The sequence below is a fragment of the Lampris incognitus genome, chromosome 12, assembly GCF_029633865.1.
Source record: "Lampris incognitus isolate fLamInc1 chromosome 12, fLamInc1.hap2, whole genome shotgun sequence".
NCBI lineage: Eukaryota > Metazoa > Chordata > Actinopteri > Lampriformes > Lampridae > Lampris > Lampris incognitus.
The window spans coordinates 11,225,443-11,239,991 of record NC_079222.1 but is presented as its reverse complement, the minus strand read 5'-3'; the positions used below and the strand labels follow the sequence as shown (position 1 = coordinate 11,239,991).

The window sequence follows — 14,549 nt, the reverse complement described above, 5'->3', positions numbered from 1 at the left end:
CAGAAACTCATATATTGGATAATGGATGCTGGATGCGCGCGCGCACACACACACATGCACGCATGCACGCGCACGCACGCATGCACACACACACACACACACACACACACACACACACACACACACACACACACACACACACATACATACATACACATACAAAGAAATAGGGATATATTTGTAAGTCTGACCTTTCCTGCTGCAGAGGCTCCTTGGTCCATGGAGAAGCTGCAAGATACCCAAGGAGAGAGGAGAGATTAGCTACTGGGTTATAGTTTAGTACTCCTTTAAACATAATAACATAAAGTACCTCCTTGACTCACTTGGATAAATAAACCTACATCTATAGAGGTATGTGCATATACACATACATACATACACAAATCAAACACATATATGACACATGCCTGCAAACGTGTATCTATCTATCTATCTATCTATCTATCTATCTATCTATCTATCTATCTATCTATCTATCTATCTATCTATCTATCCATCCATCCATCTATCTATCTATCTATCTATCACAGTGCCATCCACTAATAATAAGGATGGCCATGGCAAAACCTTGATTCTGTAGTCAGTGAACCATTTTTGTGTGGATTTTGAGATGTGCTTTGGATCACTGTCCTGCTGGAAGATCCAACCATGGCACAGTTTAAGGTTCCTGGCAGAGGCAGTCAGGTGTAGATTGAATATCTGCTGGTATCTGATGGAGTCCATGATACCATGTGTCCTAACAAAGGTTCCGGGGCCTTTAGAAGAAAAACAGCCCCACAACATCAAAGCTCCCCCACCATATTTCACAGTGGGGAAGAGGTACTTTTCTGCATGGCTTTCTATGCCAAACCCACCACTGGTGTTTGTTGCCAAAAAGCCCTATTTTGGTCTTATCTGACCATGGAACCTGGTGCCCTTTTGAAAGTTCCAGTAACCTTTGGCAAACTGTAGGTGCTTGAGTTTGTTGTTTGATGATGACAGCAGATGCTTTTTTTTTCATGGCAACCCTCCAAAACATCTCGTGGTTATGTAGGAGGCATCTGATCATAGTTTTGGAGACTTTCTGACCTAAAGACGCAACTAACATCTGCAATTCTCCAACTATGATCCTTGGAGATTCTTTGGCCACTCGAACCATCCTCCTCACTGTGCATGGGGTCCATTTCTACAAAAACCCTCTTCCAGGCAGATCCTTAACATCTCCAGTTGCTTTAAACTTCTTATCCTGATAGTGGAAATGGGTATTTTCAACCATTTAGCTATTTTCCTGTAGCCATTTCCTGATTTGTGCTGCTCAACAACCTTCTGTCACGCATCATTACTGTAGTCTCGGGTCCTACCCAGAGTGATGGATTACTATGGGAATTTGGCCTGTGTGTCACCTCATATTTATACCCCGGTGAAACAGGAAGTCATGGGTGATCACTTAAGTGCCCCAAATCAATCAGGTGAACTTATATATGTAAAACACGATTTTACATTTTACTTAATATTTTGAGTGAAAGATAGAGAGGATGAACAGCAAAGACATATTTTTTAGTCATTTTTGCTCATATTTATCAAAAGTGCCAATATTAGTGGAAGGCACTGTATATATTCCTGCATATACATATTCATAAATACACTGTAATAACATTATTTACTTCCTGTAGTGTCAGTTTTGCTGGTGAGTGGCCTTGGCACACATACAAACCCATCTAAACATACACACATACTGCATGCTGGATGCCCACGGTGTGCCTTTGTGCAGTGAAAAAGGAGCTAAATTACAGAGATTAATTTAAACAGCCTGCTCGCAGTTTCTTGATGTCTTGCCATGTACACAACATGCCCCCTCTCACATACATTACTTCTCCCTGTGCCATAAACTCACTTAAATACATTATATCTGTCACGCATCATCCCTCTCTCCCACATATGCTCTCTCTGACTCTCAAAACACTTTCTCACCTTCTGCAAACATGCAAACTCCACAAAGAGGACGACCCCGCTCAAATTGGACAACCTTGGGGTTCGAACCCAGGACCTTCTTGCTGTGAGGCGACAGCGCTAACCACTGCGCCACCGTGGCACCAAATGCTTTGATAATAATTTTTGTAGCTCATTATCCTTGTTTGTGCGAAAATTACTGCTGTGTCCCTAGGTGCCAATGAAGTCATAAAATGTACTGATTCAAAGCACTGCTTTTTGGAGCTGGATGAGGAGGAGCAAGTAAGATTAAATGAAGAGCACCCAAAACATTGTGTTGCCTCCAGAAATGAACCATTAAATTTAGCACAGATATATGCATTTGTATTCGAATTTAATTAGCCAGCTTGACTTTTACAAGTATCTCAGCCATTTAGTCTCTCCACTCACAGATGACTCTAGTGTAACCTCCCCAGCTGGTCCTGTTTACACGGCTCGATAACCAACAATCCTCACAGGCAACTTTTGAAAACAAGTAGATGTTTGTAGCTCTGCAAACCCACTGAGACTCATCAACAGGGAGTGAGCACAAGCTGAAAACACTAAAGTCATACATTTAACCAAACATCTACCACCGTTACACAAACCACCTTCAGCGCTCTGACTCTGGATCAGCGCCCAGTTCAGTGTCGGTAATCATCTGCAGTAGTAATTAATAAATGACAAAAACCTGTATACAGGTAGTCCCTGGGTTACGAACGCCAGCGCTTACGAACCAGCCTCCGTAAAGCCTATCATTTAAAAAAAATGGAGTTACACACAATGGAGTGGACGGACTACTTTGTGCGACGCTCAAAACACTGCACGTTATAGGCAGTTCGCCGGCCCGAGGGAGAACAATGCCACGCCGTCGTCGCCGTTTAAGTCAGATCGAGCAAACGTTGTGTGTTGTGTTTTGACTTAAATTTTGTTTTCCCTCGTAATTGTGGCTTCAAAGCGTACGTCTGATGCAGGCGATGGCGATGCACTGAAGAAAAGGAAAATGATTATGACTGAAACGAAAGTGGAAATAATAAAGCGTTCAGAAAGAGCTGAAACGCTCTTATAATTTTGTCACTTACCCAGTGAGGCGAGCCCCAAGTGGGCTTTCGTTTCTGGCGTCAAACAGCCGGCCTATGCCGGTCGCGACCTGCTCTGTGGACAGTGGCAGGTGGGGAGTTTGAAATGTAAGAAATGTTTCTTAATGTTTTTTATACCGATACACACATTCTCTCTCTCAATTATAAATACTAGTTACATTTATGACTACTACTACTACTACTACGACTACTACTTTCAGCTGCTCTCATTAGGGGTCACCACAGCAGATCATCCGTTTCCATCTCTTCCTGTCCTCTGCAACTTCCTCTGTCACACCAGCCACCTGCATGTCCTCCCTCACCACATCCATAAACCTCCTCTTTGGCCTTCCTCTTTTCCTCTTCCCTGGCAGCTCCATATTCAGCAACCTCTCCCCAATATACCCAGCATCTCTCCTCCACACAAGTCCAAACCATCTCAATCTCGCCTCTCTTGCTTTGTCTCAAAACTATCCAACCTGAGCTGTCCCTCTAATAAACTCATTCCTAATCCTGTCCTTCTTCATCACTCCCAATGAAAATCTTATCATCTTCAACTCTGCCACCTCCAGCTCCGCCTCCTGTCTTTTCATCAGTGCCACTGTCTCCAAACCATATAACATAGCTGGTCTCACAGCCATCTTGTAAACCTTCCCTTTAACTCTTGCTGGTACCTTTCTGTCACAAATAACTCTGGTTACACTTTATTTTAGGGGGTCAGAGGGGGTTGGAAATTACCTAGTAATTTCATAGTAATAAGGTGGTAATTATCACATAATTTCTTAGAAATAAGGTTGAAATTACCTTGTAATTTGGGTTAGGGTTAGGGTTGGCTGTAAAATTACCTTTCAAAACTACCACCTTAATACTAGGAAATTACAAGGTAATTTCAACCTTATTTCTAAGAAATTACGTGATAATTACCACCTTATTACTAAGAAATTACTAGGTAATTTCCGACCCCCTAAAATAGTGTTACCATAACTCCTGACACTCATCTCCACCCACTCCATCCTGCCTGCACTCTCTTCTTTACCTCTCTTCCACACTCCCCGTTACTTTGAACAGTTGACCTCAAGTATTTAAACTCATACGCCTTCGTCACCTCTACTCCTTGCACCCTCACCACTCCACTGTCCTCCCTCTCATTCACGCATACGTATTCCGTTTACATTTATTACTTTTACATTGTACAGTAACATTTATTATTATTACTGCATTATTATATTTATGATGTTTTAGGTAAAATATATACTATATACTAAGGCAAACATTTGACTAATTGAGACTAGATGTGAACTGTATGTAACTGTTCCGACTTACATCCAAATTCGACTTACAAACAGACTGAAAAACAGAACTCGTTCATAACCCGGGGACTACCTGTACCTGCCAACCAGCTTTTTGGTACATAGTTAGAGACCTTTGCTCTACGTCATCTTCATGGTTAAATTGTAGATTGCATGGTACATTTTCCCATTTATACCACTAAAATGATAAAAGTGGGTTGTCATCTGCAAATTTGAAACCTCCTTATCATTATAATTCTGAGTTTTACTCCACCTCTAAAGATGTTTCACACTCATCTAACTTCAATTTCAACGGAGTCCTTGCAGTTTCTACCATTTTTGTGAGCTTCTTGGACAGAGGCATAGAAAGGCTATACAGTTAAACAGTAGCTTCAACAGAGAAACACTGTCTATCTCTGTAACACCAGTAAATCTGAAAATCGTGTCAGGTTTGCAGGAAACACCCCAATAACCATGTCTGTGGTTTTTGTGAGAGAACTTAGCCAGAAAACAGATAATGTAAGTGTTAAATGCACTTTTAGTCCCACTGGTTTCGGAAACATCATACTGCGTGACAAAATAGGTGCGCCACTCCACTGGTTTATGTATCATTGACTTGATGAGAAAATTACTTTGGCATTTAGATTAGACTTTAATTTGGTTGTCAGTGATCACAATTATTCCAGTTGATGAACCTCTGATGACTTGCACGGGCGTTGCGTTTCAAGCTTTATAATTTTACCACCAGATCTGGGTACTGCTTTAAAAGATGGAAAAGGGTGTCCTGCTATCTCAGACATGCACGCCAGAACTTATTAGACAGTTACAAACAACTTCTTAATCTACAAGTGAGGATTTGTGCCTGTTATTGTCTACATATTTCTCAGGATCATCAGCTCTATGGTGGTGGAATGCAATACTATTTTCATTTTGCCAATTCTGATATGAAACTACAGCACAGTTGCTTTCAGTAAGTTAATTAGCTGGCAGTGAAAAAGAGACAAAAATTACAAAATGTCGTGGGAAAATTTCTGTAAAATATCCAAGAACAAATTTTAGTGATTTACAAATATAGGTTTTATCATTTTAATGATTAGAATACATACTAAAAACTTTGCAGTTGTCAAAGGTTGTTCTTCTTTCTGCATTGGTAATAAGGAAGCCATCAAAACTCTTCTCAAGCTGCTAATCACTATATCTACTACTTTACCTGGTACTTTATACTCACAAGTATGCGAACTTGGAGAGTGTGATAATCCCTTTGCTCTCCAATGCTCCCCTTCACCCAATCAACACATTTCTGCTCATTCCTTCTAAATGGCAGACTGAGTAATGGAGGCTGTTTTGATACTCCTAATGACACTCTTCTCAACAGGCCTCTTACTGCCCTCCTATGATCCAGCCACACACAGGCACACACAGGCACACACACACACACACACACACACACACACACACACACACACTCACTCACCCAGCCATGCTGCTGGTGGCGGAGCTCTCTGTAATCTGCGAGCTGGCGATCCACTTCGTCTCGCCCACCACCGTCCTTGCATGTGGCAGGCGTCCCACATCCTTCACTGTCATCATCAGGTGCCGTGAGGATTTCAGGACCCTTACGGCCTCATCATGTGGGATGCCCAGGAAGCTCCGCCCATTGACCTCCAAAATTTGGTCACCAACCTGGGGGTTAGGGAGAGAACAGAGAGGCATGGAGGGGGGGACTGAACAGGTTGGCATGGGAGGTGCAGGTAGAGCGGGCTGAGACTGACATGTGCAAAGGTTCATAGGTCAAAGGTTACATGCAAAAGGGCCAGATAAAGGTAGAGTGACAGATGGAGGAGGCACAGGCATATAAAATGTAAACTTTAATCACAATGACAATCAAAATTAGACCATATAGTTTGAAGGGTTTGAGTGAAAAGTTGTCCCCTCTTCAGTGCTGGAGAGACGAGGAATAATTTCGGCAATAAGCCTCAATCATATAAGCAACAGAGTGCAATTATTTCCTACACATGTAATGTAATATACGGTCATATGCCTGAGCCACAACACCATGGAGGCAGTCACAGTGGGGAAGATGAGGTCACAACTGAGCACCATCTTACACAATGTCTCCAATCCTCTCCATGATGAGCTGGTCTATATTCTGAGGATCTTAATCCTTCATGTCATGCTCAGGACTATCTCAATTGTTCCTCGGCCATAATCCATGACACAAAAAAAGGGGGTGGCACGGTGGCCCAGTGGTTAGCACTGTTGCCTCACAGCAAGAAGGTCCTGGGTTCAACCACCTGGAAAATCCTCTCAATGAAAAAAATCATATTCAACCAGTAGTAAAATGTAAAATCTATGTCTAACTGAAAAATATCTTATCATTTGCAAACCAGAAACGTCCACATTGAATAACAGGAATGAATTGACCAGCAGTTGCAGACACAGATATAAGCACCTATTTTGTAATTATAAATAATCCAAGACAATAGACAAATACCCCCCCCCCCACTGGACCGTTAGCAATCGCGTGTTTTTGAATTTTTGAATGTAGGGCACCTCTCCCTTCCCCATGTGACGTTGTGCACGGGATGTGCATGGTGCATGATGAGGCAGTAAATGGTATGTTCTTCCCCGTGTAGCTTTATTGACAACTGATGATTGCTTATGCATGAAACAGGCTTGTATTGTCTCATAAAGAATTTACTTGACTAACTGGATTTTATATATATAGTAGTATTTTACAAAACAATTACTTTTCACTTGACATTTGTATAGGATTTCTGTGTTAATAAGCTTGTAAACTGTGAAATGTTATTAGCCTTATTTGTGTCACTTGCGGGCCACCATCACTCAAAGTGACGGTTGCGATTATTGTTGAGATTCCTACTAGTTACTATAGTTGCTGATATTGATTACTAGAGAAAAGAAATTACTCGGTGTACCTTTATTCATCCCTTATCCAAGCGTCTTATTCCAATTGGGGTCGCGGGATGCTGGAGTCTATCCCAGCAGACATTGGGCGGCAGGCAGGGACACACCCTGGACACGCTGCCAGTCCATCACAAGGCCGACACATTCACGCCTAGGGACAATTTAGTATGGCTGATTCACCTGACCTACATGTCTTTGGACTGTGGGAGAAACCATAGCACCGGAGGAAACCCACACAGACACGGGGAGAAGATGTAAACTCCACACAGAGGACAACTCGGGATGACCCCGAGGTTGGACAACCCCGGGGTTCGAACCCAGGACCTTCTTGCTGTGAGGCGACCGCACTAACCACTGCGCCACCATGCTGCCTCATTGCACCTTAAAAACTTTACTAAACTGTGCATATGCCCGTCATTGGAGTGGGTGAGGAAAAAATATACAACAAGGTTGAATAGATTCAATGGCTTATTTGTGGAAATTTAATTCTTAATTAGTGTTGGACAACACTGCAAATACACCACCATACCTTATTAGTCACAATATCTGCTCACATTAGCAAAACAACCATGTTAATCCCAATGAGTTTAATCAAAACGAACTGTTTGGCAATTTGAGTATGATATCAAAGTTTAACCCAGCATGCATTGGGATTAAGGCAGGGAGACACACTGTACAGGGCGCACACACACACAGTTACTCACACACCATCCACACTTCACTCTTATCAGCAACTTAAAGACTCCAATTCACTTAACATGCATATCTTTGAACTCGTGGAGGAAACCCAAGTAACTCAAGCAAACGCACACAAACACGGCGAGAACATGTGAACTCCACACAGATGGGCTGAAAATGAACCCAGGACTCTCCTGCTGTGAGGTGACGGCACTAACCGCTGAGCAGCTATGCTGCCCTGCACTTACATACATTTACATGAGATTAAAATTATAATGTACACAGTAGATGAAACACATCTTCTTCATATTGTTCTAAAAATAAGTTGTTTTCTGTAGAAAAGTGCTGCGCATGAGGTAAAGATATAAGAATAGATAATTTTCTATATGTTTTTTTTTTTTAATCTCCCAGGTCCACTCTCACCTCTCTTTACTTTACCTGACTAAACACTGTAATACACATGGAAAATGGGCTGCCTTCCCTCTAAAAAAAATGCCAAAAAGTCACTGGTCTAGTAAATTGCTTTGTCTGGTCTTTAGACTTGATTTAGTATTTAATATCTACGATGGCACTCACATGTCAGTTTCTCTCTGTATTACCATTTTCATCTGTCCAGCCAACCAAATCTTAGATATACTCCAATGTTCCCTCACATTAGGAGTCAATGTAAAATGGAGATTAAAGAAATGCAAACGCAAATATCTTCAGTGTCTGGAATATCCTTCAACAACTGGAGGTCATATGGTATGAGATCTACCACTGCAAAAGCACAAAATTACATCTACTTCCTCAGGTCACTGATGAAAGTTGGACCCTACAACCCTAACCCCTGTGAACCTTAACCAATGGAATCAAAACTTATGATGAGGATGCATAATTATGATCTATAATTAATAGTAAGGTACTATTTTCATCATTTAACTGTTCGGATCAGTTGTTGTGGTGTATGACCTCCTACTTGCTATGGATCAGTTGTGGTGTATGACCTACTTGCTATGCACAGAATCCACCTCTGTGCTTCTACTACTGGATCTCAGTGCAGCCTCTGACATCATCTATCACTGTATACTTTTAGACAGAATAAATTGTAATTTCAGTGTCTCTGGTTTAGCGCTCTCTTGGCTTGAGTTCCTACTTATCTGGAAGAACACAGTGTGTCTTCTATAATTATATTACATCGAAATTCTCTGACGTGAAATATGGCTTACCTCAGGGCTTGGTTCTTGGCCCTCTACTTTTCTCTCTTTATATTTCACCTCTTGGCCAAATTACACACAGTCATGGAATAATTTCCATTGCTATGCGGATGATACCCTTATGTGCCTATAAGGGCTGATGATCATATTCAAATGACTAAGAGGCCTGCTTGGCTGCTGGGAAAAAACGGATGTCACTTGATCTCCTGCTTTTAAATTCAGATGAAACTGATATGCTGGTCATTGGACACCAATTTGATCAGGCAAGAGTAATGCTTGACAACTCTGATTTCACAAGGTGTGGCAAAAAAAAAACAACCTTCATGTTAAGTTTGATTCCAACCTAGGTCCGTGGTGGTGTAGCGGTCTAAGCATCGGCTTTGTGTCGATGCAGTTGCCCACTGGGGACCGGGGTTCGCGCCCCGGTCTCGTCAGATCCAACTATGGGCAGACTCGATGAAGCAGCAATAATTGGCAACACTGTCTTCGGGAGGGGGGCGGAGTCGGCTTGTGTTCGTCACATGAATGCGTCTCTGGGTGTGTCGGAAAAAGCAGTGGTTCGGCCTGGATTCGCCTTGTCACGAAAGTGGCGAGGCGTCTCCTTCGAGACTGCTGGCCGGGGAGATGCAGCTGGCGAACGCATGCAGTACGAGGGTGGGTGTTTGAATTAAAATAGGGATCGATTGGCCAATAAATTGGGAGAAAAAAGGGAAAAATCAGAAATAAATTAAAAAAAAAATAAAAAAAAAGTTTGATTCCAACCTTTCCTTTTATAAGCACATTAAATAAATCACCAAGACTGCCTTTATTCACTTACATAACATAGCTAAAATTCGGTCTTTCCTGCCCATGGCGGATGCAGAGACTCTAACACATGGATTTGTTTCATCCAGACTTGTTTACTGTAAAGTTCTGTTTTCAGGTTTGCCACATGCAAGTACTAAAAGTCTTCAGACTTTGGTTAAAATGCTCCAGCTAGGATCCTAACTAAAACTAGAAAAATTTACCATATTACATCACTTATTGCCTCCCTTCAATGGCTTCCTATCCATGTTAGATCAGACTTCAAGGTGCTTCTGCTGGCTTATAAAATCCTAAGTGGGCCTGCCCCATCATACTTGTCGGATCTCCTTAAATCGTACATTCCGCCTCGAGCTCGCCGCTCTCAAAATACAGGGCTCCTGTGTGTACCCAAAGTTAAAAGAAGTCAGCTGCTAGCAGGGCCTTTTCCTTAAATCAAAACTTAAATCTTATATTTTTGCCTTCACCCACAATTAGTTGCCTTTAAACTGAGTACTTCCCGACTTGTACTGCATGGCAGGTCGGTTTCTGTCTCAATGACTTTACCAAACGCTCTTCTGCCGACGAGATTATGGAGTATAGATTATTGAGTATTGCAAACTGTTCTCTTCTATCACACTTTTTCTCTCGCTCTCTGAATGATGTCTTCTTCTTTCTCTTCTTCTGTGTATGTAAATGGTGTGATGTGATCTCCTGTATGCACGTGTAGTCTGTCTTCCTTGGTCTCCATGGTGATGGCTGTCACCATCTGGACACTGCTTGGCATCCTCATCACATTTTTTATACATCTTACAAATCCATATAATTTTATTATCGTGTTTCAATGTTATATCCCTCTCTTACTCTGATGTGTGACTAATGCCCCCCCTTTTTCTCCCCAATTGTACCTGGCCAATTACCCCATTCGTCCGAGCCGTCCCGGTCACTGCTCCACCCCCTCTGCCGATCCGTGGAGGGCTGCAGACTACCACATGCCTCCTCCCATACATGTGGAGTCGCCAGCCACTTCTTTTCACCTGACAGTGAGGCGTTTCGCCAGGGGGATGTAGCCCGTGGGAGGATCACACTATTCCCCCCAGTTCCCCTTCCCCACCCCGAACAGGCGCCCCGACCGACCAGAGGAGGCGGTAGTGCAGTGACCAGTACACATACCCACAGCCGGCTTCCCACCCACAGACACGGCCAATTGTGTCTGTAAGGATGCCCGACCAAGCCGGCAGTAACACGGGGATTCGAACCAGCAATCCCCATGTTGGTAGGCGATGGAATAGACCGCTACGCCACCCGGTCGCCCCTTGATGCTTTTTCTTGTCTTTTCTCCCGTGTATCTGAATGGTGTTATGTGAGTCCCCCCTTTGTACACGTGTAGTCTGTCCTCGTGTCAGTTCTACATGGTGATGGTGGTCGTGGTGGTCTTAGGCACCTGGAAACTGCCTGGCATTCTCTTCATCATATTCTTCATATACCTTATACTTTCATTATAATTCTCTTATCCACTTTCAATGTTGTGTTCTGTAAATTGTGTTTTATTCTGTACACGCAACATCCATTGCACGTCTCTGTATCTCTCCCTGAGGTTTGGTCCTGTTTTTTTCTCCGTTAAAGGTTTTTTTTAGGGAGCCGTTTCTTATCCGATGCGAGGGGATGTTGTGTTGCTGTAAAGCCCACCGAAGCAAACTTGTAATTTGTGATATCAGGCTATACAAATAAAATGGACTTGACTAACTTCATTGCAGCTTGCACAGATGGAGTTGCGACGATAACGGGCAGACGGGAAATCATGTCTCTTGTGGGGAGCCCTGGAATATTTCACCTGACACGGCGGCGCTTTGAGATAAAAACATGGTGGCAATCCTCACTCTCCTACGCAGAGGGTCGGACGTGACGTCACAGTAGTCAAACACCTCCGCCTACAACAGGAAGTGAGCGGTGTCACATGACCCCCCCCCTCCCCATCCAGCCGGTGTTACTTTTCAAAGCAAAGGCAAAGTAGAGGAAATCAAATCCAGTTCAAGAAGAAGGAAATCCTAAGCAGTATGAACAAAATAAACACAACACGGTGACAAAAAACAGCAAAGTGATGACAAGGACATACAGCTTGATCTTTTATCCTCACATAAAACTTGGGAAGTTCAAAGGGAAGTGTTTTGCTACATTTACACTCCCCGCTCTTTTTTCTGCCTTCTTTTTGTGGTGTGTTGTACATTCTTTTTGTTTAATTTTCAATTGTTGTTTATGTTTTCAATATTCATTGTGAGATGGCCAATACAATTTCCAGCATCACCAACAGGCGGATCCCGTCTCGAATCCGCGTGTTGCCTCTAGCTTGGTCGGGCGTCCCGACAGACACACCGTGTCTGCGGGTGGGAACCCGGATGTGGGTATGTGCCCTGGTCGCTTCACTAGCGCCTCCTCTGGTCGGTCGGGGCACCTGTTCGGGGGGGTGGGACTGGAGGGAATAGCGTGATCCTCCCACGCGCTACATCCCCCTGGTGAAACTCCTCACTGTCAGGTGAAAAGAAGCAGCTGGTGACTCCACATGGCTCGGAGGAGTGGGGTAATTTGCCATGTAATATTGGGGAGAAAAAGGGCAAAGCCCTCCTCACACCATACTCAACAGCACGGTGTCTGCGGTGAAGTCCCGCATATTTCTGGGTTCCCCGATCTCCCAGGAACTAAGGTGGCCATTTAACACAGACACAATCATCAAAAAGGCCCAGCAGACGATGTGCTTTCTCTGCCAGCTCCAGAAGTTCAACCTGCCTCAGGAACTGCTGATTCAGTTCCACACTGCATTAATCCAGTCTGTCCTCTGCACATCCATCACTGTCTGGTTTGAACACCAAACAGGACAGGGACAATGGACAGTTAAGTCTGCAGAGAAAATCACTGGTGCCAACCTGCCCTCCATTCGGGACTTACACATCTCCAGAGTCAGGAAACGGGCAGGCAACATCACTGCAGACCCATCACACCCTGGTCACAACCTGTTCCAACTCCTCCCCTCTGGTAGGCGCTACAGAGCACTGTACCCCAAAACAACCAGATATAAAACGTTTCTTTCTGCGGGCTGTCATTCAAATGAACACCTAACACTGTCAAATTAATCCAACCATGTTGTATATACTGTACTGTACATTGTAGGTATACTGGTACTCTGTCATGTCCATCTACCTCGGGCATGTATGCAAGTAACCTGCTAGCATCTATTTCAGCATCTCTGATATATTCTCTGCACCACTGCACTTTATCACCTCTTATTTCATCTGTGTATAGTCAATTCTTGTGTATATATCTGAAGATTATTGCGTTGTAGTGTTGTTATTCTATGTTAAGAACACTGAGAGAGCCACGAAAGCAGAGTCAAATTCCATCTACTGAAAATCCACATGGCCTATAAACATGATTCTGATATTGTATATTTCTGTGCAGCATGATGGAAATACGACTTCTAACCGAGCAGCATTTCCAGTTAGCACTTATAAGTTTCCTTTGCTAAAATCATATCTCTAATCAACTGTCTATCAATAACTAGCGCAATCTATAAAAGTAAAGGGCTTTCGAAAAAAATGATATTGAATGTAATTGAATTATTTCCCCACAGAATGTATATCCATCCAAGGGTATAACATATCCATGCGACCAGAAACTGTATGGTGGTCATGCAACTATTATTATTTTTTTATTTTTTTTTAGGAAATAGCTGAAATTTGAGAACTTTACCATAGACTTCAACAGATCAGGCTGCTCAAACGGGGGCCCCGCAGAAAACGAGAGTGCCCTTCGACTGACATCAGCTGCAAGGCGTGGGTAAGAAGAATACTGAGAGTGGCTGATGTCATCATCCACCTCTTTAACAGGGCCTTCTCCCATTTAAATTTTATTTTTATTGATCCCATAAGGCTGGCAGAACAGTGTTAATAGTGTTCCTCGGCCTCTCCATTGCGTTTAACAACATCCAGCCTTCGGAAGAAGCTCACGGAGGGCAGTTGGGGCTTCCACGATGGTCCGTATGATGGATGACCTTACTGGCAGGACGGAGTTTGCGAGGCTGCAGGAATGTGATTCAGATACTGCGTTGAGCTACGCAGATACATCCCAGGGCACCGTGCTGTCTGTGCCGTCTCCCTTCCTCTTCAGTGTACTCAAGTCCAAACTCCAAGTACACGCCATCTTCTAAAGTGCTCTGACGATTCAGCAGCGATGGAGTTTATTACTGAGGACAACGAGTCGAAGTTCAGCGGTCTTTTGGGGAAATGTAAATAGTGGCTCGAGTGGAATAATCTGCTGCTCAATGTCTCCAAGAGCAGGGAGATAGTAGAGGACTTTATTAAGCTGTCCGTAGCCCCCCCCCCCCCGACTTGTGACAATGACCGGGTTGGAGACCGTAAGCTCCTATAGGTACTTGGTAGTGCCCCGGTCAATAAGCTGACAGAAGTGTCACCTTATTAAGTGTCCGGGTAGCATAGCGGCCTATTCCACTGCCTAGCAACACGGGGATTGCTGGTTCGAATCCCCATGTTACCTCCGGCCAGGTCGGGCATTTCTACAGACACAATTGGCCATGTCTGCGGGTGGGAAGCCGGATGTGGGTATGTGTCTTGGTCGCTGGACTAGCATTTCCTCTGGTC

At 43.5% G+C, this 14,549-nt stretch overlaps 1 protein-coding gene across 1 annotated transcript in view; it reads right to left on the bottom strand.

Annotated features, from left to right (window-relative positions):
- The window catches only part of whrna (whirlin a), a 213,764-nt gene that overhangs the window by 48,001 nt on the left and 151,214 nt on the right, over nt 1-14,549 (bottom strand). Inside the window, exons 4-5 of the mRNA XM_056291053.1 lie at nt 5,790-5,998; nt 192-228 (exon numbers count right to left, since the gene is read on the bottom strand). Of these exons, the coding sequence (XP_056147028.1) occupies nt 192-228; nt 5,790-5,998 (246 nt within the window). The remainder of the gene's footprint in view (nt 1-191; nt 229-5,789; nt 5,999-14,549) is intronic.